Below are 27,952 nucleotides of genomic sequence, written 5' to 3' on the forward strand. Positions count from 1 at the left end.
AATCTCACGGTGCAAAAGTGAAGCCACCACAGTGGCTAGGACTCAGCCCGCACACCGGGGGTCTCTGAGACCGACCCACAGCATGCTGGGAGAAGCACAAATGGTGTTGGAAAGGAAACTTTGTCTGCTCAGAGACCAGCTCTCTGTTGCATCTTAAACAACCCTAGGTTGAGGTGAAGGTTAGACATGGCCCCTTCCCATACCCCTACCCCGTTACCTTCACGCGGCCCAGCCAGCACCTGCGCCATCCCCCACGCTGCCCGGAACATACCTTCCCTTCCCTGAAGCCCATGTGCACGCCCCAGGACAGGATCTAAGCTCCTACACCCTCTCCAATCATCTTGACCTTGTCTTGACCTTCTCACCTGCTGCACTACCAAAAACAATCAGATTAAAAAAATCGACAAGAACTTGCCCTTATCTTGTTTGTCTTACATTCAAAAGGATGAAGGATTAAGGTAGACAAATATTTAATTTGCCTCTTGGCCAAAACAGGGGAGACCAATGTAGAGAAATACTTAATAAATATTTAATCTGTCCTGTTTCCAAAGGAAGAATGATTAAGGTAGACAAAGAATGATAACATTTAAGGTAGGTCAACATTAAGTTCTTTTTTTTTTTTTAAGATGTATTATTTATTTGAGAGTTAGAATTACAGAGAGATGGAGAAGAAATGTCTTCCATCCGCTGGTTTACTCCCCAGATGGCCACCATGACTGGAGCTGGGCCGATCTGAAGCCAGGAGCCTCCTCTGGGTCTCCCACATGGTGCAAGGGCCCAAGGACTTGGGCCATCTCCTACTGCTTTCCCAGGCCATCAGCAGAGAGCTGGATTGGAAGAGGAGTAGCCGGGACTCGAACCAGTGCCCATATGGGATGCTGGGCCAATTCTGTGTTTTTTTCTTCCCAAATCACCTGTCCGACCATGGGAAGGCATTGGTAAGTATTAGCTAGGGAGGTGTGTTTCTCCCCCACCTTCCTCTTCTGCCTGGTACCCTGGGCTGAGGGATGGGGCTTTCTACAGCCATTGATTAAGAAAGGACTCAAGGCTCAGCCTTTAACTTCCAAACAGACTTTTCCCAGCTCATGGCAGGGATGGCAGCTTTTGAAGAAGATGGCATGAAAGAACAGCCACCATTCAGCCAGACTCAACATCCAGCCCAGGGCCAGGGCAAAGGAGAGGCAGCTGGGGGAGTGGGTCCCAGAGACACAGTGCATGCCCTGCCTGTGACCACACCAGGGTGGTGCCCCAGGAATGGGGGCAGGCAACAGAACCCCCAGGTAAGTAGGGGGGTCGTCGAGCAAGGAAAAGGACACTGTGCTCCCTTCTTGCGGTACCCAGGAAAGTGACTTCTCTGTGGGTCCCCCTACTGCCCACAGCTCACCGTGACAGCAACAGAGGAGACACCAGCGTTGTCTCCTGGGCTCCTAGGGGTGCATGTGTCCAAGAGGAAGGAGACCAAGTCCCTTAAGATTAGAGTGATGCATGTCTGGTTATGTATGTAGTCCTGAATTATGATTTAAAAGTGTGTTCCCCCTGCGTGGGAGACCCAGAAGAAGCTCCTGGCTCCTGGTTTCCGATCAGCACAGCTCTGGCCATTGTGGCCAATTGGGGAGTGAACCAGCGGATGGAAGACCTCTCTGTCTCTCTCTCTCTCTCTCTGTCTCTCCTCTTCTTCCTATGTAACTCTGACTTTCAAGTAAACAAATAAATATATATTTTTTAAAAAAAGTGTGTGCCCTTTTCAACCCATTCTGAGTTTTTGTCAATGATGTGGACCTGGCTCTACACATTTGGCAAAACTCATCTAAGAGACACTTGGGTGAATTTTCTTCCATGTAACTCGCACCTCAGGTCTGATTTAAATACACACACACACACACACACACACACTATGCTGAACCTAGTGATAAGAAAAGGAGAGAGAGACACCTTCCATCTCCTCATTCTCTTCCCAAATACCCACATCAGCCAGGGCTGGACCAGGCCGAAGCTAAGAGCCTGCCACTCCATCTGGGTGTCCCCCATGGTGGCAGGGCCTCCAGTATTTCAGCCGTCATCCCCCTCTTCCCAGGAGCATTAGCAGAGAGCTGGATCAAAGCCGAGCAGCCGGAGGGGCACTCTGGTGTTGGATGCAGGGATCCCAAGCAGCAGCTGAACTCACTGCACCGCAACACCCACCCCCCAAACTTCTTATTAACTACAATAATTTTTTGTACTGCCTTTTGTCCTGGCTGCTTAACCCCTCAACCCATAGGCCGCACCTTAGCCAAGTGACAGAGCTGATCGTCAACGATGGGGCAGGAATGAGTCCCTGCCCACCATGCCTGGGAAGCACGTTTTGCCTGTTGTTCCTGAGTGTTAAACACGTGTGCTTTAATAGAGCCCCAGGGAAAAGCAGGCAAACTCTCCCAAACTGTCACGAAACAGCGGGCAACTCTTCTACCAAATCACGGTGCAAACTCTCCAGGACAGGCAAGGTTGTGCACCTGCCAAGGATGGGGTGAATGCTGTGGCGCTGCAGGTTACACCACCACGCAGCACTCCCGCCTCCCATATCAGAGTGCCGACTTGAGTCCCGTCTCCTGGGCTTCCAATCCAGCCCCCTGCCAGTGCACCTGGGAGACAGCAGACAATGGCCCATGGGGGAGGTCCAGATGGAGTTCTGGGGTCCCGGCTTTGCCCTGGTCCAGCCTGGCAGTTGCAGGCATTTGGGGAGTGAACCCATGGATAGTAGCTCTGTCTTTCTGTCTTCTTCTCTTTCTCTATCCATTGATCTCTCAAATAAATAATATTTCAAAAAATAATAAATATGATTAAGGAAATCTGATGAGCAAGCTGTGGGTCTAGCATATGGGGACGATTGATAAAGTCTGAACACAGATTGGATATTACTGGTTATCAATGCCGTGTGTTCTGATTTTGAGAAGTGTACTGAAATTACATGAAAAGAATCCGTGTTCTCAGAAAATCTATGCCAAAGTATTCATGGATAAAGGGACATGATGAGTCCAGCTACTTTCAGATTATTAAATAAAAATGTGTGTGTGTGTGTGTGTGTGTGTGTGTTTGTATGGATGTGTGTAGAGAAAGACGAAGACCAGAGAGAGGGAAAAGGGAGAGAATACGAATGGGAATGCAACTCCAATAGGGCAAATGTTAATGTCTGGTGAGTCTGAGTGAAGGAACTACAGGACTTTTTCAAACTATTCTGTAACTCCTCTGTAAGTGCAAAAACTATATCATAATCAAAAGGTTTTAAAGAGCCTTATTACTGGTCTGCAAGCATATGAAGAACTGTCCAGCACCATCAGACATTAGTGAAATGCAAAGCACAAGGGGACACCCTGTAAGAAGTCCATTGTCAAAAATATAGACAACCCTTGTTGATACAGTCTTGGAGAAACTGGACCTGCATGGCAGTTTCTTAAAAAGGTAGGCACCAAGTTATCATTTACCCCAGCAATTCCACTCCTAAATATACACCTACGAGAACTGAAAACAGATACCAAACATACCCTTCTGAAACACAAATGTTTATACTAGCATTATGCATATTAAGTAAAAGGTAGAAGCTAACCAGATGTCCATGGATGGCTAGGCAAAGTGCAACATATTCATACACTGTGGTATTCAGCAATAAAGAGAAGCACTGACACATTGCACAACACAGGCACACTTTGGAAACACCTCTGTAAGAAAGAAGCCAGGGGCCAGCATTGTGGAGTAGCAGGTAAAGCCACTGCCTGCAGTGCACACATCCCATGTGCACACTGGTTTGAGTCATGACTGCTCCACTTCCTATCCATCTTTCTGCTATGGCTCGGGAAAGCAGTGAAGGATGGCCTAAGTCCTTGGGCCTCTGCACCCGCATGGGAGACCCAGAAGAAGCTCCAGGCTCCTGCTTCGGATCACAGCAGCTCTAGCTATTGTGGCCAACTGGGGAGTGAACCAGTGGATGGAAGACCTTTCTCTCTCTCTCTCTCTCTCTGCCTCTACCTCTCTCTGTGTAACTCTGATTTTTAAATAAATAAATAAATCTTACAAAAAATATTGGATGAGACCAGGCTGTGGTCCCTGGTGGCAGCACCTATGTATTCACCTACATCATCCAGAAATCCCCCCCACCATCAACACACACTCTGAAATAATGTTCAGTAAGCTATCTAGTCACCCTTATCCAGCCTGAATGTCCACCAGAATTACACATCACAATCACATGTATATTGTCATATCTTTCATATTTTTATATTGACTTCTTCTTTTTTTTGGACAGGCAGAGTGGACAGTGAGAGAGACAGAGAGAAAGGTCTTCCTTTGCCATTGGTTCACCCTCCAATGGTCACCATGGCCAGGGCGCTGCGGCCAGTGCACCATGCTGATCTGACGGCAGGAGCCAGGTACTTATCCTGGTCTCCCATGGGGTGCAGGGCCCAAGTACTTGGGCCATCCTCCACTGCACTCCCTGGCCACAGCATAGAGCTGGCCTGGAAGAGGGGCAACCGGGACAGAATCCGGTGCCCCGACCGGGACTAGAACCTGGTGTGCCGGCGCCGCAAGGCGGAGGATTAGCCTAGTGAGCCACGGCGCCGGCCTTGACATCTTTTTCATACTCTGAAATTACAGATGATCTCCAAGGAATGGTAGGGACAAGTCCTGATCACTTCATGGGGGGAAACCTTCCTGTGTATGACACAATCGCACTGACACTGCTCGCCTCTTTGATAATCTGAAACTTGGTAGTGTTTGTACAGCAAATAATATCTAGAAGGTGCAGCAGGAGGGAGCTAAGATGTTCTGGCTGTCAGCACTGCACTCAGACACTGATGAGAACAGCTATTCCTACACCACACCACAGGATCTAAGGAAGCAGGTGAGTGACCACAGTGAGAACAAGAAGAAAAGACACTCTGAGGAATGCAGGAAGAAAAGAGGACAGCCATACCCACCTCTCAGATCCAAGTAGCAGGGAAAGGGGTGTCTGGTTTTCTGCTTGGAGGAGAGAGGAGGAATTGCACCCAGACCTTTGATGTTAAACCCAGTACCAGGCTCACTACTATGAAACATGGTGCCAGACAGGGCCCCAGGGCCATTGCTCCCAAGCCAGTGGCTACAGACTGAGCCCAAGTGTCCTCTTTAGTGAGGTGTCAAGGGGACTGCCTCAACCATCCCTTTCTCAATCTTGGAAAGAGTACAGAACAAGACCCCAGCCACTGAGAAACAAAGTGATTTCAGGATTGTGCCCTGTGACTCAGTGCCCATCTGATAAATACCTGACACTGTTCCTATCCCAACATTTCCCTTCCCCAAGCCCCTGCTTCTTGATTGACCCCAGTGCCAGGAGTGCCAGGTGGAGACCTGTGACCCACGTTAATCAGACTTACATTCCAAACAGCATCACTGATGGATGATGGAAGTGAGTCCACTTCAGGACCGGAAGCATGGGTCTTGGGCTCCAGCAGTGATTGCCATTTTGGCATTGGTGGCGTGGTACTTGGCATCTGGCTCAGCACCAGGAACAGGACTGCAATGATAGACTATCCCTACTTAGGCACTTCCTCAGTTAACTTTGAACAAAACACCAACCGCAGCTTTAGGACAAACCTGGGCTTGGAGCACTCTCTAGTGCTAAAACAGTGACAACACATCAACAGCAGACTTATGTTGCAATCTAGAGCTGAAACAGCCCAAGTGTCCATATGCTCTGAAAATAGACTGCTTGGAATTTCTGGAAGGAAAGTCAAAAACAAAGCCACAATTTGAAGGCTCAAGGAAACAATCCCTCAAGTTGAAGATGATGTAGTGTACTTACAAGCATCAAGAACTTTCAAGTAACCACAACCTCACTTAAGGAACAAAGTAAGTTTTCAGAGGTCAGACAGACGGCAACTGACATGTACAGATTCTCAGATGTAGAATTAAAAAGAGCTGCTGTATTGCAACTCACTAAGCTTCAAGAGAAGATGGCACAACTATTCAATACTCAGAGGAGGAGGCTTACTAGAGATGAAGGTAGTTTTCTTTTTTTAAAAAGTATTTATTTATTTGAGAGGTAGAGTTACTGATAGTGAGAGGGAGAGACAGAGAGAAAGGTCTTCTTTCATTGGTCACTCACCAAATGGTTGCAATGGTGGGGCTGTGCCGATCCGAAGCCATGAATCAGGAACTTCTTCCAGGTCTCCCATGCAGGTGCTGGGGCTCAAGGATTTGCCCCATCTTCTACTGCTTTCCCAGGCCATAGCAGAGAGCTGGATGGGAAGAGGAGAAGCCAGAACTAGAACTGGCGCCCATATGGGATGCCAGCACCTCAGGCAGAGAATTAAACTACTGCACCACGGTGCCGGCCCTCAAGAAATGAAGGTAATTTTCAAAAACCAAACAGAAATCTTTAAGCTAAAATTATACTAACCAAAACTTAGAATATGATAGAATGTATCAATGGGAAACTATATCAAACAGAAGAAGCAGTAAACTCAAATATAGGCTATTTGAAAATGAACATATGGAGGAGCAAAAAATAAAAAAATTCCAACAAGTATGAAAAGGCTTACGTGTATTTTAGGATTCTTTGAAAGGTACACACATCTGGTGTATCTCTTCAGTGCAGTGGTGAAGACACTGGCGAGGATACTCACATTTCATATTGCAGTGCCTGGGTTTGAGCACTAGCTCTGCTTCTGAATCCAATTTCCTGATAATGTACACCCTGGGAGGTGTCAGATGATAGCTGAAGTATTTGGGCCCTTGTCACCTATGTGAGGTACCTGGATTGAGCTCTGGGCTCCTGGCTTTCACTTGTCTCAGCTCCAGCTGTGTGGGCATCTGCAGAGTGGACCAGCTGATAAAAGATCTCTCTACCTTCAAACAATAAAAACAAACAAACATATCTACATTATTGTGGGTCAAGAGGAACTGAGAATATTAAATTGGTAGTCAGTACACACAACTAGATAATACAGAACCATCCTGAAGTCTGCAGAAAGGTACAGTGATCCAAATGACAGGAAGGCATGGGGTCACCAATTAGATTTGATTCAACCAAGTCCATCCCGGGATGTATTAAAATCAAATTTGTCTCCAGGGAAAAGATGAGTCTCAACATTGCAAGAGAAAGGAAGTGAATGACACACCAGACTGTCCCAGTTCACTTCTAGAGTGATAGGGCAGGATTTACAGATGGCACGAAAAGAGATGTGATTCTCACAATGTTCTTGGAGAACCTGCTGACCAGGGATATTGGATCTAGCAAAGTTATCATTCTGTTATGGAGGACAGATAATGTTATTCTCTGAAAAACAAGAGGTGAGAGAGGTTATTGTCTTATAGATCTGTCCTACAAGAAAGGAAGTTTTTTAAACTGGAAGAAAGAGATGCTAATGAGTAAGAAAAAATATTAGAATGTGGAAAACTCACTGGTACAAGTCACTAAATACACAAATTCAGAATGCTCCCATATTGTAAACAAGGACATCCACAATCCATATGTTTAGTATGAAGAATAACAAGCAAAAGAATTAAGAATAATAATTCCACTAAAAATAATAGATAATATAGATTTAAAAGTAGACATCAAAAATTCAAAATGTAGGAAGGAAAGGAGTATAATTTTAGTGTTCTTTATTAGTATGTATCTCTTGTTTTTTTTGTTTGTTTGTTTTTGAAGAATTTGAGAGGTAGAGTAAAAGACAGTGAGAGGAAGAGACAGAGGGGAAGGTCTTCTGTCCGTTGGTTCACTCCCCAGTGGCTGCACTGCAGAGCTGCGCGGATCTGAAGGCAGGAACCAGGTGCTTCCTGCCGGTCTCCCAAGTGGGTACAGAGGCCCAAGGACTTGGGCCATCTTCTACTGCTTTCCCAGACCATAGCAGAGAGCTGGATTGGAAGAGGAGCAACCGGGACCAGAACTGGCACCAATATGGGATGCTGGCACCGCAAGCAGAGGATTAACCTAACATGCCATGGACCAAGCCCCTTGTTTTTTCCTTATGCCAAGATGTCTACATGTCAAACAAGCTTTTGATAAGCCAAAAATGTTTTAGTAAGACTCATGGTAAACACAAAGCAAAACTCTATAATATAATAACCAAAGCCAATAAGTGGAAAATTAAAATACACAACTAGGTAAGATCATTTAGCCACAAAAAAAGATTATAGAGAAGAAAAATGGTTCAAGTCCTTGGGCCCCTGCACCCACATGGGAGACCTGGAAGAAACTCCTGGTTCCCGGCTTCAGATAGGTGCAGCTGAGCCAACTGGGGAGTGAACCAGCAGATGGAAGACCTCTCTCTCTGCCTCTCCTCTCTCTGTGTAACTCTGAATTTCAAATAAATAAATAAATATTTTTTTAAAAAAACCTTTCAAATTTGAACAAGTGGTATTAAGGCCCATGAGCAGTTTGTTTTGGTGAAGACTACAAGTGCTCACTAGAAAAAAAAATATGTATACAGTGTAACAGTGTAGTGATATATATATATATATATATATATAGTAATAGAAAGGCTCTACAGCTCCACTAATTAATGTTTTTATATATGTACATATATATGATTTGTTTATTTGAGAGTAAGAGTTACATAAAGAGAGCAGGAGAGAGAGAGAAAGAGAGAGAGAGAGAGAGAGAATCGTCCATCTGGTTCATTCTCCAACTCTCCCGGATGCACAGCGTTGTGGGCCAGGCAGCATCCACTCCCGAGTCTTGGCTCCTGCCCCTGAGCAGGGCCCCCAGGTGTGAGAGGTGTTTCCTGCTGGCTCAGTAACTCTTCTGTCCTCTGATAGCTGTGGAAGAGGAGGTCTGGGGATGAGCATTTATCACCCTCGGTCTCTTTCTGGACTAAACAGGCCATCAACTCCACACCGAATGTGTGAGAATCCCATGGTTTTCAACTTATTGGTATTTATTTGCATTCTATTGTTTGCTAGCAAGTCTGCAGGGCAGGGAGACTAAAGAGAAACTGCCCACGCCCGTGACCTTCAGGTGATGAGGCGAACAAGGCTGCCATGAGGACTGGGAAGAAACTGACAGGCAGGACAACGCCATGGCCGCATGGCTTTAAGGGGTGCAGGGAGGCCTCCTGCCCCCGTGTCTGGGGAGAAGTTTCTCCAGGGGTTGGTGAGTGCTGCGTCAAGGTAGGGCAGGACAGCAGAGGGGGACACCTGCATGGGTTCCTGGGCACAGGAGGGGCTCCTTACAACGAGGAAGTGGAACAGAGAGTGCTGTGGTGCATGTGCAGGGGATGGGGACGCTGGACTCTGTGGTACCGGGCAGGCTGCAGATGAGACTTGGGTTGTCACTGCCCTGACCATGATGGGGTGAGCAGGAGAGGCTGTCCTGGGGCCTGAGGCAGGGCAGGGAGGGGCTGGAGACAGGTGCATCTTTTGTTCCTCATCCACCTCCAGGGTCCTGACAGAGGAGGAGATGGCCAACAGGTGGGATGTCACCTGACAGTAGGGGACAGAAGCCACGTTGCAGAGGTGAGTTCATCCCTCCTCCCGGGTGTCCTCCATGCTGGGCCAGGTTGGCAGGGGCTGTGCAGCCAGCTGCCTTGTCACCCAGAGCAGATTCATCCCGGGTGCCTCCTGAACCCATCAGCCTGGGGCCATCGTGTCAGCCTCACCAATGAGCACTGCTCTGAAGGCAACAAGAGTTCTTGAAGGAGTGCAGATTCCCGCCTTGCCATGGGGCTGTGCCCGCTGCAAGCCCACCTGACTGCACCAAAGCAGCCCAGCAAGGCGGGGTGGGAAAATGGGGGGACACTTGGTGCCATCTCAGTGTAGCCTGCATGCCATGAGGTGACAGTGACAAGGACCGGGTGCTTCAGGCGTGGAGCTTCTAGTCCTGGGGGAGGCCTGGAGCACACCCACCTTAGGCACACACGTATGATGCACATAGAGAAATACATGCGCACCCCACAGTAGAAGACAGCTCCCCCTCCCCGGAGTAAGCAGCGAGGAAGCAGCAGGAAGGCAGCCAAAGCTGGAAGCCTTGAGGCTGGGCCAACCCTGCTAGGGTCCCTGAGCTCTGCAGAGCCCGTGCTGACCACGAGCAGCCCAGGGGCTGGAAGGGCTGAGCTGCTGCTGGCAGTGACCCCTGCATCCCTCAGGGGTGGGTGTCCCGGTGATCAGCACCCCGGGGAACTGTGGGCCTGTGGCTGCTCCTGCCCGATGCATGCTGTCCCTGTCCTTATGGTCAGCAGCAGCCCGGTGTTACCAGCGTGCGGCTCAGGAGCTGGTGCCCAGGAGTTCTCAGTGCTCTGTGCCTGAAGCCATGGTCAGTGTCAGGACAGGGCCCTGGCTCCCGCTCTGGACAGTCTGGACCACGCTGGCTTGAGGTCCTATGCAGGTGGTGCTCAGTGGGCTGCTCCCCTCCCCCCATCCCAGGAGGATGCCGGTGTCTACCTCCTAAAACTCCTGGGAAGAAGGGCTGGAACAGAGCAGGAGGGGTCGGCAGGGGTTGGGAGTGCTGGGGTGGGGCCTGTGGTAGGACAGGAGGCTGCAGCCTTGGGAGTCTCCATTCAGGTCATTGCAAGGGCAGTCCCGAGTGTGGGGACCTCAGGGAGATGGACAGGCCATGATGGGGCTCCCTGTGCCACCTTGTGTTCATAGAGAAAGGCTTTCACAGTTGTGCTGTAATAAAATTGCAGAGGAAGAAAGGAGGGCAGGAGGTGCAGGTTGCCTGAGACTTGGGACCGTTACGGCAGGTGGCAGAGGGCCCTGGCACCCCTGGTTCTGGGGCAGTTCTGCCAGAGCCCTGCCCTCTTCACCTGGGCCCTGGGGAGAACACAGGCCCCACTTCGGGTGACTTTTTATGAAGCCGGGATGAGAACCCTGACCCCTTGCCAGAGCTGTGTGTCACTTGGGATTGGCTGGCAGGATTCTGTGACATCACAGTCACTGAGAACTGTGCACTCTGGGTTGTCGGCAACCAGCGGTCAGTAGTGCATCTACTGCCCAACTGACCAGATGTTGGTAGCGTAGGCAGGAGGCACTTTTGCTAGAATCCAATGGATTCGCGATGGAGGTGAGTGGGACTTGCTCTGTGCATGAGCTGTGACATGGGGAAGGTCACGCCAGGTGGGTGGCACTGGTCTCCCACGCCAGGTTCCATGAGTGATGTGGCTGAGCTCTCAGTGGGCCCCTGTGTGCAGAGCGTGTATACAGTCGTCTCATTCCTCCCACTCTGCTGGGCATCAGTGTCGAATGGGCCTTGGTGTGAGTCTGTGTCAGACACAGGTTCAAGACTAGGTGTTGGATCAGCTGGTATCAGGTGGGGCAGCGAGGCTGGCTCTGAGAGCCCTAGAGACGCGGGGGCTGGGAGAGGGCCAGGGAGACCCTTGGACTTGGGCTCCCTGGAGGACACGTGGATGCCAGGCTGGGAGAAGAGCATCCTTTCCCAGGGCAGGGGAGGCAAGGTGGGGGCTGTCCTTCCCCAACCGTCCCTAGTCCCTGTGCTCTGGACAAGTCTTCCTCCTGGGACCCGACCACCAGATGCCCGCCCACCTGGCTGTGTGGCTGTCCCCCCTCTGACCAGGGGGACAGCCCTCAGGGCAGCAGTTCCCGTGGGCTCCCTGTGCTGGCTCACATGTGCGTGTGTGTCTTACAGATTGGATATGGACGCCCTGAGGTCCGGCAGGGCCCAGGAGCGAGCAGGGATCATCTTGAAATATGAGCAGGTACGGGCCAGGGTGCTGGGAGAGGAGGTAGGACCCTGCCTCAAGTACTGTGCCTGTGAGAGCCAGACCCCACCTCCCTGGGGACACAGTGGGGAGGGTGGCTCAGCTTCCCTCAGTGACTGAGACCCGGACTTTTCACCTGGGTCCCCTCTCCCCTGCAGGGTCCCCGTAAAGGGCCCCAGTTTCACCTGGGAGAAGAGGACAACGAGAGTGGAGCCCTTGTCCCAGACAAACTTGGCTTCCTGCGGTGAGTCCTCTGCACCCCGATCCACCCAGGGGAGGGACCAGGGTCAGAAACCCCACCATTAGGTAGCACACCTGTCCCCAGGCCCCCTCCTTGATCCAAGCTGTTGTCACAGTGCAGGCACAGGTCAGCGTGTGGCCAGAGCTGATGACCCAGTGAGTGAATCCAAACTGCAGGCAGGGACAGAACTGGACATGGGGCAAGCACGGGGCACACTGCCTCTGAGGCCTCTGTTCATGCTAAGTAGAGGGGGTGGCTTGAGGGTCTTGCCCTGCTCCTAGGGGACACAACCGGGCCATCAGCATTCCAGAGCTGTGGCCACAGGGTTGGGGCACCAGCCTAGAAGGTGGCAGTTGTCCAGGAGGTACCTGGGTCTCAGGGGCCAAGCTAAAGGCTTAAAGGCCTGGCTTGAGGGACGGCCAGGGATGTGACCTCAAGGCTCCGAACCTGCCTGCAGGCTTCCCCAGTACAGACCGGGACAGAGGGGTTTGCAGCGGAGGGCACTGTGCTGGGAGGAGTGGGACCTGAGGGCAAGAGACAGACTTGGAGGCCCCGTGGCTGGAGGGTGGGCTCCGGTGACCTAGAGGGATGGAGCCGTCTCGGCCACCTTAGCTCTCGGGGATGGGGGTTCTGGCTCCATGTTGTGCCAGAACCTGGAGAAAAAGCAGGAGCCGAGTGGTGGAGAGATGGCCACGGTCCGGGCTGAGGAGGGTGAGGTGGGGAGCAGGCACCTCAGGCAGCCAGTGCATAGGGAGGAGGGTGGGCAGGGGGGTACCCAGGGAGGTGTGGTGGTCCCAGGTGCTTCGAGTCCCAGCTGCACACTCACAGCACTGGCAGCAAGGGCTCCTCCCTGGCCCTGGGCTCCCTATGCTCACGGTCACAGCCCCTGCTGGGTGTCTGCCTGCAGCATGGCTGCCCCCTCCCTGCCCTTCTCTGTGCCCTGGGCTGCACCTCAGCAGGGTGAGGAGGACACAGGTCCTGTCCCAGCCTTGCTGGGAAGTGGACCATGCGTGGTTCAGTGCCCATTCTCATGGTGTTGTCTCTCTTGCCTTTCAGTAAGCAGAAGCCGCCCAGGCATGGATGCCTGGCAGTGCAATGGGTAAGCTGACCTTGGCCATGGACTCTTCATCTAGGAGGCAGAACTAGCAGGCCTGTGGGTATAGGCAGTGCTTAGGGGAGTGCCATATGGTCCTCCAGGGACAGCAGTTCCCAGGAGATCTGTTGAGGCCCACATGCCCCAGAGCAGGCCTGCAGCTCTGAGGTCCCCGCCTGTGGGCCACTGTGACCCACTTTCCTGGATGAGATGGGACTGGCTTGAGGATGGCTTGTCCTGTGGGCAGAGCCCAAGCCCCTGAGGCTCCCCTAGTTGGAAGGTCTGGGTGCCGTGGTCTGCCCCTTTGCTGGCTCCTCCCAGCTGAGTTGTCCACAGCCTCCTGAGCTGCATCCGTGGCTTCTCCAGAGGACACTGCTGGGCTCACACCATCCTGTCTCCATTCCCAGCATAAACATCAGGAGGGCCGCCGACTGCAAAAATGGAACAAGATGCTGCGAAATTTCACCAAGTACCGCAGCAGTGAGAAGGTACCTGGACCTGAGGGCCCCTGGGGACCACTGGGGGTGGAGTTGGGATGCACGGTACCCATCACTGTGCCTCTCAGACACAACTGTCCTGCCCTGAAAGGACACAGGTCATCTCAGCCCAATGCCCTTGCACCCAGGACACTGTCGCAGTAGAAGATCCAGTCTCCCCTGGGGCCACTCCCAGATGCAGGGCAGGCACAGTTCCTGGTGCCCTGTGTGGGCAGTGAGTGCACCACAGAGCCTGCACTGAGCCCTCGGCCCTCCTCTCACTGTTGGGTCAGGAGGCCCAGGTCCAGGCAGATCTGGGGACACAGCACAGAGCCCAGGGCTCCCCTTCCTGCTGTCTCACCCTACGCTCCCCCCCCACAGAGGGCCTGGGGCGGGTCTCACCAGCGCCTCCTCTCTCCTGTAGTTCCACCGGAGAATTGAGAAAGGCATCCCTGCCCAGGTGCGCGGCAAGGTGTGGGCCATGATGCTCTCCGTGGATACCAGGAAGGCCCAGAACCCTGGCAAATTTGAGGTATGGCTCTGCGTGCAATCTGAGGCAGGCCGACCCGCTCGGGCCTGCTCAGGAGCGCAAGGCTCCCGTGTGGTGGACAAGTAATGCCAAGGAGGAGTGGTCATTTGGTTGGGGCCCCCACCCGGCCCTCCCCTCTGCCTCATCCACGTCTCCCCAGAAGCCTCCTCCATGTCTCCCCACACACAAATGGGCCTGGACACAAGGATCCGGTCAGGGCCACAGCCCTCATCCCTGGGGTCCTGCCTTGCCTCTAGGCCCAGGACTGCCCAGTGCCATTGTGCTGGGTCCTGAATGGATAGAGACGGCCTGGAATGAGGTGGAAGTCCTGTGTGCTAGGGCCCTCAGCTGGCTCTGTCCCTAACGGCCCTCCCCACACCTGACCCTGCTTGTGCGTTTCTTATGCTCACCGGGCCCTGCCCTCACCTGGGCCTTCTCATGCCTGGCCTGGCCTCAGCTCACCCAGCCCCCACCTGGCCTGCTGGTTCCATCGGTCAGAGTCAGCTCTCAACTGCTTCTGGGAATGAGGGCTGATCCATCAGAGGGCTGGCCCTGGGTTGACTGTCACCTCCCTGGCTGACATCAGGGAGCAAGGAGCAACTGAGCCGCCAGCCCCGCCCTCGCCCAAGTCTTCAAGTGGGGGCTGCCCCTGGGGCCAGCTCCAAGTCCAAGAAGGGTGTCCACTCTCTTGATGGAGCTGGGGCTCTCCTGCAGGGGGCAGCCCTGAAGGCTGGTCAGGGTGAGGCTGACTCCTGTCCTGTGGGGCCTGAGAGCCCAGTGAGGAGGCTCGGAGGCCTGATTCAGTCTCTCCTGCTCTGGGAAGGCAGAGGTAGCACAGAAGGACATTGGCAGAGCCCCTGGCCTCAGGCTGACTGTAGCGGGTCCACAGTGGCCCCTCTGCTGGGCACTGGGGGTGGCGTGGACACTAAGGTGAGTGGGGAACCCATGACCCTCCGTGGATCAGGGGAATGAGCTTCCCTCAAGGGGAACTCTCCCTGCCAACCAGAAGAGCTGATGTGGCTTTGGGGTGCTTGTGTGACAGTGGGGGTTGGCTCGTCCTGAGGCTGGCCCCTCCCCCTTGGCCCTGCCCTGCAGGAGATGAAGGAACGGGCCAGGTTGTGCTCAGATCAAGTCCAACAGATCGATGAAGATGTAGCACGCACGTTCAGAAGTCACATCATGTTTCGAGAGCGATACGGAGCCAAGTGAGGCCTCTGGGCTGGAGGGGCCCTGGGGGAGGGAGGTGCAAGGGTCCTGGGACACATGGGGTCCTAGGAGAGACGTGGGCTCAAGCCTAAAGCATAATTCCTCTTGGACAGAAAATGGATCCATGGCCTTCTATTTATACTGAACAGTTTGCTTTCCCAAAGACACTTTGGTGGGAATGAAATGAAAAGGAACACAAGGGGAGACAGTATTTGCAAAATACAGAAAATGAAGTTTGTAAATCTCAATAATAAGAAAGCAAATGAGGGTTCCCTGCCCTGACATGGGCCAAGGCTCAGGAGGGCCCCTGCATGATGGCACACACAACTCTCCTACTCAACGCGTGAAAACATGCTTAGCACCTAAACCACAACGGGGCACCAGCGCACAGCTGTGAGAATGGGGGAACTAAGACCACTGAACACCGGGTGCTGGGGAAAACGTGAGGTGAGCGCAATTCCGGTTCGTTGCAGGAACAGAGCACAGTGCCCAGGCCCCCAGCAGCACCCAGGGCCATTTCTCACAATGAGAGACACACACCTTCCACATGAACCCCCAGCACACATGCACATTTACACAACCACCAGAACAGCTGAGTGCATAAAACCCTCACGCAAGATTCAGGGTTGTGTTCACAGTCACTGGACGCAGGACTAGCCTGCACGATGCTCAGTGGGGAAACGGATAAGCAACCCGTGTCACAGCTGAATCCGAGAACGGGATTCAGTGAGAGGCAGGACGAGGCTCGGCCCTGGGCTCACCTGGATGCATCTCAGGTGCATCCTGCTAAGAGAGGAAGCATCCCTCAAAGGCTACACGTGCTATGATCCACTCACAGGACGTCTGCAAGAGGCCAAACTCCAGGACACACAACAGGGCAGTGGTGTCCACGGGCTGGGGGAGGTGGGGAGTTTGGCCACAGAGGCTCATGGGGAACAGATAGGCCACAGGAGCTGCTCCCTATCAGAATGAACGTGCATGGGAGGCTGACTCTCCATGGCTTAGACCCACGGGACTGCACTTCCCACAGTGGGACGCTCACCTCTGCAATGAACACCCACCTGGGGAAACGAAACTGCACATGACTGCACCCTGGGAGATGTGCATGTCCCTGCAGGCAGCACTCACCCACACGGTGGACTGCTCATGAGCAGAGTATCAAGGGCCCTGCGTGTGGCTGTCAGGCTCTGTTAGGCAGAGCCACACTGAGAGCCTCGGCAGCACTGGACGCACAGCCTCTGTCCTCTCTCTTCCAGACAACGCTCCTTATTTGAGGTGCTCCTCGCATACTCAATGTACAACCCCGTGAGTATTCTGCGATAACGTTCCAAGGTCATATCCAGAGCTGTCCATGCAGGGTGCCCCTGGTCACAGAAATCCTAGCCTGGGTTGAGGGGGCCTCTCTAATCCACAAGGCAGAGACTGAGGGGTAGAGTTCAAGCTCATGGCCTCCTTGGCCCCAACCTCAAGTTCTGGGGCAGAACGGAAGCCTTCTCCTGGGCTGGGCTCTGTTCTGGCCCAGGCAGACCTTACTATGGTGCTTCTTCCTCACGTCTGCAGTGGGGCCCAGCAGGGCACCTGTGCAGCAGAGAGCTCCAGAGGCCATCACGGGTGTGCAGTCTGCACTCCCACAACAGTCTTCCCCTTCCTGACATCTGGGGTGGGGCTCATACCTCTTCTTAACCCTGCACAGCCTGCGCTCAGACCCTGCAGGATTCTCTCCAGGAACTTTGAGAGATCCTGACACCCAAGGGGCAGCAGTGGGGCCTGGTGGTAATGCTCAGCTCTCCCAGGAGAGGTCACCCTTGCCACGTGAGATCATCCCAGCCAGGGAGGTCCCTCTGATGTGTTTTGTGTTCTTCCAGGAATTGGGCTACAGCCAGGGCCTAAGCCACGTGGCAGCCCTGCTGCTGATGTGGCTGAGTGAAGAGGATGCTTTCTGGGCACTAGTCCAGCTCATGGGGGACAGCCAGCACGCGATGCATGGTGGGTGATGGGTGTGGTGGGCGTGGTCCTGCAAGTGCAGGGATGGGCATGCAGACAAGTGACTGGGACATTGTCCCTCACTGGCTGCTTCTTGCATAGGGCAGTCTCCCTCAGAATGCTTTCTTAGAAGCCAGGGCCGGCAGAGGACCCAATACCAAGCCATACCCCTCACTTCCCATCACACAAAGGTCCTGTGCCTTGTCTTTGACAAATGACCCTTAGGTCTCTACTGGCCTTACTGCTTCACATCTCTACTCAGACTCCCACCCACTGAGCCACACCCTTGCAGAAGGAGCATCCATTCTAGGGTGACCCCTCCTCACCCTGAGTGTCCAGATGGCCCTGAGGCACCCAGTGTGACTGCAGTCAGCCCAGAGGTCACCTTAGGCAGCCTGCCCTGGGCTGTCAGCTGTACCCCCCCTTCCCCTGAGGCTCCCCTGCCTGTTAGAGCTTCCCCTGACCCTCCATGTTCAGAAAGAACCCGCCCCAAGCCTTTGACTTTCCAGCCTTCCCGGGAAGACACTCTGAAGTGAGGGCCGGGGGGTTGCTATTACTCAGATTTCTACACACCGGACTCCCCAAAACTGGAGCGATTCCAGCACCACCTGGGAGCTATCATGCGTCGCGTGCTCCCCTCCCTGGAGAAACACCTGGTAAGTAAACATCGCCTTTCTCCCCTCAGGGGTTCTGTGCTGAGGGAGCGGAGGACAGAGAGGGGTCCTGACTGCTTCCTGGGCCAGGGGAGGCTACGTCCTCACCAAGACTTTCCTTGTTACTGGGGTCTGTGGCAGCTTGGGTGTTGGTGTGTTTTCCACCACTTGTTCCCCCAGAGTTTGTGTAGATTGAAGGGAGATGCTGTCCCCAGGGTAGAGTGGACTGAGGGACCTGTGTCCTTTCAGGAATCTGCATCGCTGGGAGGGGGGATGCACCTGCTGCTGGGCTTCCTGCACCCAGGGGCTCTGCCACAGGGCTCAGATTAGAGGGAGTCAGGCCTGGGCCCTGGGCCCTGGGCCCTGGGCCCTGAGCCCCCTCTGCCTCTTCTCAGGAGAAGGAGGGTGTGTGCCTTGAGGACTACACCGCCCACTGGTACATCCAGTGCTTCCTGGATGGGGTAAGTGCCCCAGGGACCCCTTGCCCAGGGAAGCTCCTGCCCCAGTACCTGGCTCTCTTGACCTGGTGGCCTCTGACTCTGAGCTCCCCCAGCCCCAACAGACACAGGAGGGAGCCTGCTGTGCAGACCAGGCAGGCCCTGCTCTGCTGAGGGTGGTCCAAGCTGAGGCTGAGCCTCAGGGACAGCAAGGAGGGGACAGGTCCCACCAGGACCCATCCTGAGAGCCTGGCAAAGGCCAGAGCCCTACAGTGAGAGGCAGCAGATCCATAGACCCTGGGTGCCACAGGCTGGTTTCAGCACAGCCCAAGGGCTGACCCCTCCCCCAGGTCCCTGGGCTGTCTGGCATCTCCAGGGTGGCTTCCAAAGTGTGCAGAGCAGTCCGCGTGGCACCAGGGTCCTGGATAGGCCTTGGTGCTCTTTCTCTCTGGGCTTCTAGGGCACAGCCAGGATGCCCTATGACACTGCACACCCACCCACTGTGGGTCCTACTGAGGCCCTGACGCGCGGGGTCCTCCAATGCCTCTGTTCCCCAGGTGCCGTTCCCCCTGGCACTTCGGATGTTCGACATTTACATCCTTGAGGGCGCGCACGTACTCACCGGCATGGTGTACACCGTCCTCAAGGTCCACCGAAGTAAGTCCTCAGGGCCCACAGAGGCCTGGGTGCTGGGGATGGAGGAGTTGGGGGGGTCCCATGCTTGGCCCGGGTGAGCAGAACCTAGGGGAGGGACGAGTTTTCTGAGTTCTTGGCCAGCTTAGGGGGCATTGCGAATCCCGTTTCATCCCCAACCCCCAAAAATGGCGCCTCCCAGCCTGACACCCACCCCCATGTCCAGAGCCCATGTTGAAGATGCCCCGGGACCACATCCAGGAGTTCCTGCATGCGCTCCTTCCCCACTGCCTGGCTCTCTTGACCTGGTGGCCTGTGACTCTGAGCAGAGCTGAGCTTCCCCAGGCCCAGCAGACACAGGAAGGAGCCTGCTGTGCAGACCAGGCAGGCCCTGTCCTGCTGAGGGTGGTCCAAGCTGAGGCTGAGCCTCAGGGCCAGCAAGTGGGGGACAGGGCCAGGGTCAGGGGTTGCAGCAGAAACAAGGGTTGGAGCAGCCATGGTGGCTGCGCCATGCCTAGGGCTCCTCCTAGCCTGACACCCACCCCCATGTCTAGAGCGCCTGATGAAGATGTCCAGGGACCACATCCGGGAGTTCCTGCAGGTGACCCTGAAGCAGGCCTGGTCACTGAGCGAGGATGCAGTCATCAGGCAGCTGCGGGCCTCCATGCGTGAGCTGGGGAAGCTGCAGTGCCTCCTGCCTCCCGAAGGTGAGTCCAGCACACGGCCCCGTCCCATGCTCCCTTGGGGGAGTCAGTAGTGGGAGTGCCAGGCCCTGGCAGCCCCACCCAGGGACTCACCTCTTCCTAGTCCTCCTTGTCCTCCCTGGGCTCAGCAGTTCTGCTTTCAGGAGCTTCTGACAGCATGGCCTGGCGGGGCCTCGGGCAGCTTCCCTGGATCCTCCTGCGGGGTGGTCCAGCCGGCACTGGATCTCCTTCAGCCATCTGAGGACCCCTGGAAGGCCCACGTGCCCTGAACCCAGTAGTGGGGGCCGAGTCCACTCCTGTGAGCAGGGTGGGCACAGAGGCAGGCGCTGGGGGCCCCCACGGCAGAACCCAAGTTCAGCTGAGTGTGGGCTCTGCAGTCCTAGCCTTGGGCCAACAGAAGTCAGCAGGACCCGGAGCAGCAGTGGCCTCTGGGCTCTGGTGCAGAGGGGTCCCCGTTCTTGTCCCCTGCTGACAAGGACCTGAGCACCTGGGTCCCCATGCAGAGCAGAGATGGCTTTGTCCCAGCTCTAGAGGCTGGCAGTGGGGGCCCAGGGGCAGCCTGTTCAGACACTGGGAAGTCCCCACTGTGCTTCCAGGTGCTGCCTCCCCTGGGTGCTCGTGAGACAGAAGCAATGACAGCCCAGTTTCACCGGGAAAGGGACTGTGGCCCAGGGGCAGAGGACACAGGGAACCCCTGCCACCTCTTTGGAAACCACATTCCCTGTCCCCGAGGGCCTGGCCAGACCCCATGTCTGCCACACACCCCCAGCTCTCACCCCCATCATCTTAGGCTCAGTTCCCTTCCTACAATTGAGGAGGGACTCAGATGCGGGTAACTCAGCCAATGCACTGTTAGGGCCCAGGATTTCAGGTGGGGTAGGTAATGGGGTCCTGAGTTGGTGCCAGCAGTCTCCAGAGATGAGAGAGTGAGGTGGGGGGCTCAAGGCCTGTCCAGTCTGTGGGCTTTGAGGGGAGAACCAGAGGTGTCCCTGTCATTCCCATGGCCCAGGCTGCATGCACCATTCCTTCTGCGGCCAGCAGGCTGGAGGTGTCCTGAGCATCACACCGAGTAATGGGGACCCCAAGGGTCAGGTCAGGGCAGGCACCCTGCAGGCCAGATGGTGGCCGTGGAGAAATTAAACCCATCTGTTTTTTTTCCAGATAAGCCAACCGAAGATGGCAGCCCAGCCCTGCAGGTGCCGCCTGGCTCTCAGGAGCGCGCTCCCCCACCAGTGTCCATCAAGACCATCGTTGAGCGCAAAGGCTGTCACCCTGCTGCTGCAGCTCCCCAGGAGCCAGCGGGGGCTTCAGCTTCTGTCCCCGGGGAGACCGGTCCTCTCGGATCTGCCGTCCAGCCCGACTCCAAGCAACACACCAAGGAGGAGAAGGGCAGTCGTGGCGAGAGCAGCACCCAGCCCCGCGGCCAGGGCTCCTCCACGGGGGCCTCAGGGTCAGGGGGCGCCGCCCACCTCTCGGGCCCACAGTGCTCCTGGCTGGACGAGCCAGGCCCCCTCCGGCGCTGGACTTCCCTGACCAAACTCAACGTAACCTTCCAAGATGACTCCGACTCTGAGGACGAGGAGTACTACAGCGGCCTGGAGAAGCAGGAAGAGGACGAAGAGGAGGAGGAAGGGGAGGAAGACCAGGCTGCTGAGTGTCCTGCGTCTCCCTGGCCAAAGCTGCTTCGGGACCTGAGATTCGTCCTGCCCGAGACAATTTTTGAAGAGGACGAGGAGGGAGGCTGTGAAGAGGGTGCCTCCCCAGAGCCCTCGTCCCCAGCCCTGTCTGTGAAGTCCTCAGAGTCTCTGCATGGCCCAGGCCTCTTGGCCCCACAGAGCTTGCAGAGCAGGGGAGACCTGTCCCGATGGGGGGGCCTCCCAAATCTCAGCCCGCCTGTCAAAGGCGCTGATTTCTGGCCCCTGGAGCTGGGTGGCCAGCAGGGTCTCAGGGCCCCTCCCCCACCTGCCTCAGAGCCCCTGGATCCCGGGCCCATGCAGGCTGTGCCAGCCCTGGGAGCAGGGCTGAAGACGCCCTCCCTGCATGGGAGCCCCATGCACTCTGGGGACACTCACGGGCTGCAGCCTGCAGGAGCCAGCTCTGCACTGGGAGACCAGGCCTGTGTGCCCTCCCTGGCTCGAGGCCTCCTTGCTGCCCATTCCATGGAGGAGCTGGATGTGTGTGGGCACCTGGAGGGGAAGAACAGCCCACCAGGTGTCCAGCTCAGACGGGCCAGAAGCTTAGGCTGTCTGAGCACAGCGGCCTCCCCGATGGACAAGGCTCCTCTCTGGAGCTCCTCTCCCCCATCCTGAGGCTTCACCCATGCTCATCTCGGCCAAGGAGGCTAGCTTGTCTATGCCCGCCGGCCTCCCTGATGGTCAAGGCTCCTCTCTGGAGCTCCTCTCTCCCTCCCTGAGCTGCCTCACCCTAGCTCAACTCGGCCAGCATCTAGCTTCTCTTTGCCCGGCATCCTCCCTGATTGACAAGGCTCCTCTCTGGAGCTCCTCTCCCCCACCTGAGCTTCCACACCCTAGCTCAACTCGGCCAGCATCTAGCTTCTCTATGCCCGCCGGCCTCCCTGATGGACAAGGCTCCTCTCTGGAGCTCCTCTCCCCCTCCCTGAGCTTCCTCACCCTAGCTCAACTCGGCCAGCATCTAGCTTCTCTTTGCCTGGCATCCTCCCTGATTGACAAGGCTCCTCTCTGGAGCTCCACTCCCTCACCATGAGGCCTTATCCTAGCTCAACTCGGCCAGAAGCCTAGCTTCTCTATGCCCAGCACCTCCCGCCTGACAAGGCTCCTCTCTGCAGCTCCTCTCCCCTCCCTGAGCTTCCTCACCCTAGCTCAACTCGGCCAGCATCTAGCTTCTCTATGCCTGGTGGCCTCCCCAATTGACAAGGCTCCTCTCTGGAGCTCCTCTCCCCCTCCCTGAGTGGCCTCACGCTGGCTCATCTTGGCCAAGGAGCCAGTCCACTGCCACAGTTGCTATGGGCACCCTCAGAGCAGGAGATGAGATAGGACATGAACCCAGGCACCTGTGGGCTGCCACATACCCCTCCCGCCTTTGTGAAGGAACCCTCGGGAACTTCTGCCCCTTGTTGATTGTGTATTAAATTGTTTCAGAATGCCTTTGATTTTGTGACCCCTGGAGCCGAGCTGCCACACAGGGTCCCTGAGTCCCTTGCAAGAGGCTGGAGGTGCCACAGCCTCCAGATGCAGTCAGAGACCCGGCTCGGGGTGCTCCATCACTTCCTGAGATTGACCTGTGCCCAGCGTGGACCAGGGGAAAACTGGAGGAGCAGCAGTGGCTGGGTACATGTGGTCTTTGGGACAGTTCAGGAGTGTGGGCCCAGCCAAGGGACCAGGCCCATGATCACCTCTGTGCACTGTCCTGGGTGTGTGGGCACCAGGTTCCCACTCTTCTTTCCTCCCTGCCCCATCTCACAATCCAGCATCTCATGGCCTGAGCCTGCAAGAGGACCCCAGGGCACTTCTGACCACAGACCAGGATGCCAGTGGGTGGAGGCAGCCCCAGAATGTCCAGGTGGTCCTGGTGGCACACCTGGCTGGCCAGATGCCCACATGCCCTCTAGCAGCTCAGGCCTCCTGGGCTGCTGTCACAGTGGGTTCAGCTTCTCCAGGTCATGCTGTCACTAGGGGTCATTAGCATGGAGAATGTGTCCCCTGACGTTGGGAGAAGAGACTCCTGGCTCAGAGGCTCCTGGCCTGGAGGCTCCACAGGGAAGGAGTCTGGAACCCTACCTTGGGCAGAGAGAGCATCCCAGTTCTCCAAGGGTCCCTGACACTTGTAGCCTCTTCCTCAACCCACACGACCTCCAAAAGGCGACTAGGCCCTGTTCATCAGAAGCCACCTGGGTCATCCCAATCGGGCAGGTTAGGTCATAGCCATTTTCCCCTGGGTCTGGAAGGCCTAGGATTCTCTAGCTGTTGAGTCTGGTTTGGAGTTGACCACTCTGTACTCCGTTCTTGAATGAGCCATGGCTGTGTCAGTGGCAGGACCCCAAGGGCTCAGAATCGCTGGTCCCCACAGGGTGCTTTTTGCAGAATCACACTGAGGCCAGAAGCTGACGAGATAGAGGGTGACAAGTGGCTACTGTGCTGATGACTCATCTCTCCAGGGTGGGGAGCCACAGCCATGGGCCAGTCCTGAGCCTGCTCCTGTTCTCCAGTGCTCGAGGCTGGTCCTCTTGTTCCTGGGAACCATAAGGCCATATTTTGGAGTCTTCACCTGCTTCTTCTGCTCCTTATCTGGGGGAAGATGTGAGCCTGATGAGCTTGCAGGCAAGGTTGCTACAGGGCAGGCAAAGTGGATGGGAAGGCCCCTGTCCAGGTCAAGCCTGTCCTGTGCTCCCTGCTCTGCCCTGGCTTCCTGGGTGGACCGCAGTGTACTCAGAGATGTGCAGGCATCCACCTGTCCAGGCGCATGCCCTAAACAGTGTTACTAATGGGAACGCACACCTAGAGACTTTCCTGGTGCCTATGGCCTCGAACCATCCTCCCCTGGTCAGCCATGTGCAGGGTGACCTGCAGGCATCCGTCTCCATTGAAAGCCACCTGCCTTTGGTGACAGTCCTTTGCCCTCTCCTGGAATGGAGATTTCACAAACCTGGTGCTCTTTCTTAAGATTTTCTCCTTTGTATCACTTTGCTTTCTTGTCAAAGATCTGATAACTGTATTCCTGAAGGTCTCTTCCGGGGTTACCATTCTGACTCTCACCAGTCCCACAATGCCATGACTGGCTGTCTCTTAAGTTAGTGAAGCTGTAACACGTCAATCCTCCAATATGTTCATCTTCAATTATGGGAGGTGGGATCTTCGGGGTATCTTCATCCCCACATACATTTTAAAATCAGTTTGGTAATTGTAAAACATGTTGATAGGATTTTTTTTTAAAGATTTATTTCAAAGAGTTACACAGAGAAGGAGAGGCAGAGAGAGAGAGAGAGAGAGAGAGAGAAAGAGGTCTTCCATCTGCTGGTTCACTCCCCAATTGGCCACAACAGCTGGAACTGTGCTGATCTGAAGCCAGGAGCCCCAACCTTCATCTGATTCTCCCATACAGATGGTAGGGGCCCAAGCACTTGGGCCACCATCTACTGCTTTCCCAGGCCATAGTAGAGAGCTAGATTGGAAGAGGAGCAGCCAGGACTTGAAGCAGCGCCTATATGGAATGCCAGCACCCACTACGCCACAGCACTGGCCCTGTTGATAGGATTTTGATTAAGACTGCGTTGGTCTATCAAGTGAAGAAATACAGCTATCTGGGCTAGAATGAGTCTTCCAATCCATGACCATAGAATGTGTCTCCAAAGGTTTAATTCTTCCTTGAGACTTTTTTAGGAGCTTTGTGGTGATCCTCATAGAGATTTTGCATATTTTGTTGCAAGTATACCTAGATGTTTCTTTTGTTTTGCTACAGAACCTTTTATTATTTCCATGCATAGTTTTCTCATTAGATTCATTTTCCAAGAGCCCTCATATCGTAGTGCAGTTCTTTTCTTACGTGCTGCTCTACACATCTCTAGTTCTGACTTGGTCCTGCTCATGCACTTGCTCATCTTTTTCTCGACACACACACACACACACACACACACCCTCTTTCCTTCCTCTAGATTCACCATGGTGCCTCCCTGCATCATAAGTAAAACAAAACAAAAAAACCACAAAAGTCAAAAACACACCCTCCTGTCTCCTGAGCAGACTAAAACATCTGTTTCAATACACATGATGCCAAGCAAGATTACAGAAGGAGTTTTCCAGGTGTGCTGAAGAATGAATCTTCTGTCTCCGACAGATGCTCAACAAGCAAGAAGTGGGGTAATGTTTTTAAGAGAAGGAGAGGGACTGAGAGACACCTTTCATCCACTGGTTCACTCCCCCAGTGGCTACAACGGCCAGAGCTGGGCCAATCCGAAGCCAAGAGCCTGGAGCTTCTTCTAGTCTCCCATGTGGGCGCAGGGGTCCAGGGACTTGGGTCATCTGCTGCTGCCTTCCCTGGTGCATTAACAGGGAGCTGGATCAGAAGTGGAGCAGCTGGTATACAAACCGGCTCCCACATGGGATGCTGGCACCACAGGTTGCAACTTAACTCTGTGCACCACAGTTTCAGCCTGGGTAATTAGTTGTTTTAAGCTATGACCACAAAAGGAGACTGCTGGCCATCCCACTTAGATGAATAGGAAATAAGAAATGTTCACCAAGTGTCCCTAGTGGCTACTACACTAGGTGTGTGACCATGGGAAACTGAATGTTACCTGCCTGGGTATATAAAATGGGATGATAAACAGATTAATTGTAGGACCTTTATGAGAGTGAAATGGAAAAAGGCACCCATCCCCCCTTATTTTTTTTAAGATGTATCTATACTTGAGAGGCAGAGTTACAAAGAGGCAGAGGCAGAGGCAGACAGAGACAGACAGAGAGAGCTCTTCCATCTGCTGGTTCACTCCCCAGATGGCTTCAATGGCCGGAGCTGTGCCAATCCAAAGCCAGGATCCAGGAGCAGCTTCCTGGTCTCCCACACGGGTACAGGGGCCCAAGGACTTGGGCCATCTTTCTACTGCTTTCCCAGGCCCTAGCAGAGAGCTGGATCAGAAATGAAGCATCCAGGATATGAACTGGTACCTATATGGGATGCCCACACTGCAGGCAGCACTGCCCCAGCACCCATCCCGTGTACAGGTAGTGCTAGATGTCACGATTTTTGTTTCTGAGCTTAAAAGAATGCTGAGTTTACTGTTACAGGAAAAACGGAATCAACATATGTTTCACAATTTACATTGCAGATCTGCTGCTCTTTTGACAATGTGGTAATATTTCCAAGTGTAGGAATGTTGGCCCCTCTGGGTTTGTATGGGCATTCGCTTGAGGTGGTGAGGAGGGTTTTCCATTTCCCTAAGACAGCACAAGGGAGCCATGGGCCGCGTTCAACCTAATGCGTCGAGCAATCTGTCCTGTGCTTTACTCTTCTACAAAATGAAATGTGAATGCTTGAAAGATCATTTACATGTGGCCTACTAGTTATTTAAGAAAACAACCATTAAACATGTTGAGTTAATTAACAGTGCGCACACAATTAACAATGGTTTTTCAACACTAGACATTAATGGAGTAGATGCCAAATAAATGTAATCCTGTACTTGAGTTAGAATTTCTTTGTTAATTATATTCATTTACAAATTTAAAACAATAATTGCATTCGTTTGAATAAAACAAGGGATTTTAAAAGCGGAAATAACCAAGGGGGTCTTGGCCCTAGGGACAGACTGTAATGGATTAACCTTATTTTCCATCCCCAACAGAGGCCAGAGTAATTACGGACAAGAAATGACCCGCTACACTCAGGGCTGTCCACAACGGACTCATCCAACCCTTCTGTAAGCATAACTTGTTTTCAGGCTAACTCGCCTGCTAGCATCCAACAGAATGGAGTCATTCTGCAGCTGTGACTCATGTGCCCTTCCCTGGATCCGAGTCCTGCGTTGATCCCATGATACAACACACACTCTAAATGAGACACATGGACACATCACATGAACCCTCTCCGGGCAGCCCTAGGCTATCTGGTCTCAGGTCACAGAACCCATACCCAAGGCAACATTTCCCCATCTCAGGACTGTTCCAAGATCATCGGAGTCTGTTTCCACGGGTGGTGACCCAGACACCACGGCAACTGGGGCATCTGAGGTCATATAGACGTCTCTGCAGTGTCTACTGAGCCACAGGCATAAGAAACAGCCCCACTAAAAGCAGCCCAGTCCAGGGTAAACTTGGACAGATCAGTTCCAACACTTGGGAGCTGAGTGGTCTTGGGCAAGATTACATGCCTCAGTGTTTCTAAACTTGTAAAATGGGAATAGTATGCTATTACCTACTTCATAGAGCTATGTTGAGGGTTGAAAGGAGATAATCCCTTGAATGTTAATTCCTTGCATTCGTTCTGAATGTGTTTCAGCCCTCAGAATGCAGACAGCTGCAATGCGTTCATTTAATGTGGAAGGGAGCAAGGAAGGAAAGGAAGGAAGAGAGGGGGATATTTCAATGCTTTTGTTGACTGTCCCATGGATCTTCACCCAACAGTAAGAGAGGCTCTCACTAAAGACAAGAAGTCAAAGAGAAGCAAACAGTGCTAGTTACCACTGAAATCTGGGTTTGGCTCCCAGAGCGTTAGCACGGAAAGGGAGCTGTGGCCAGGAGGGGAATTGGTGTTGATCACCTATATCAAACTTGGCCTTGTGTTTGGTGTTTTACTCAGACTTTTTCTCTTTCTCATGGTTGCTGGGTTTCAAGGCTCTGATATGAACCCATGTCT

The 27,952-nt window shown here is 54.0% G+C and overlaps 2 protein-coding genes across 3 annotated transcripts in view; one reads left to right on the forward strand and one right to left on the reverse strand.

Annotated features, from left to right (window-relative positions):
* LOC149122093 (beta-microseminoprotein-like) overlaps positions 1–20,772 on the reverse strand; it is a 50,004-nt gene extending 29,232 nt beyond the window's left edge. The window contains exons 1-5 of one of the 2 annotated variants that reach the window (XM_089313611.1): positions 19,718–20,772; positions 18,910–19,028; positions 6,765–6,858; positions 6,116–6,248; positions 5,385–5,524 (exon numbers count right to left, since the gene is read on the reverse strand). In XM_089313611.1, the coding sequence (XP_089169737.1) occupies positions 5,385–5,524; positions 6,116–6,239 (264 nt within the window). In that variant the 5' untranslated portion in view covers positions 6,240–6,248; positions 6,765–6,858; positions 18,910–19,028; positions 19,718–20,772. Of the gene's footprint in view, positions 1–5,384; positions 5,525–6,115; positions 6,859–18,909; positions 19,029–19,717 lie in introns of both variants that reach the window. The other variant, XM_089313612.1, reaches the window with a different exon arrangement.
* Positions 16,021–24,320, forward strand: LOC149122094 (uncharacterized). The gene is made up of 7 exons (XM_089313610.1): positions 16,021–16,519; positions 17,080–17,200; positions 17,759–17,853; positions 18,246–18,311; positions 18,845–18,944; positions 19,475–19,627; positions 20,786–24,320. The coding sequence occupies exons 1-7, from the start codon at positions 16,508–16,510 to the stop codon at positions 21,931–21,933; spliced, it is 1,695 nt and encodes a 564-aa protein (XP_089169736.1). The 5' UTR covers positions 16,021–16,507; the 3' UTR covers positions 21,934–24,320.
* The last annotated feature ends 3,632 nt before the right edge of the window (positions 24,321–27,952 follow it).

Source organism: Oryctolagus cuniculus, chromosome 15, assembly GCF_051225735.1.
Source record: "Oryctolagus cuniculus isolate XC-2025 breed Fujian yellow rabbit chromosome 15, ASM5122573v1, whole genome shotgun sequence".
NCBI lineage: Eukaryota > Metazoa > Chordata > Mammalia > Lagomorpha > Leporidae > Oryctolagus > Oryctolagus cuniculus.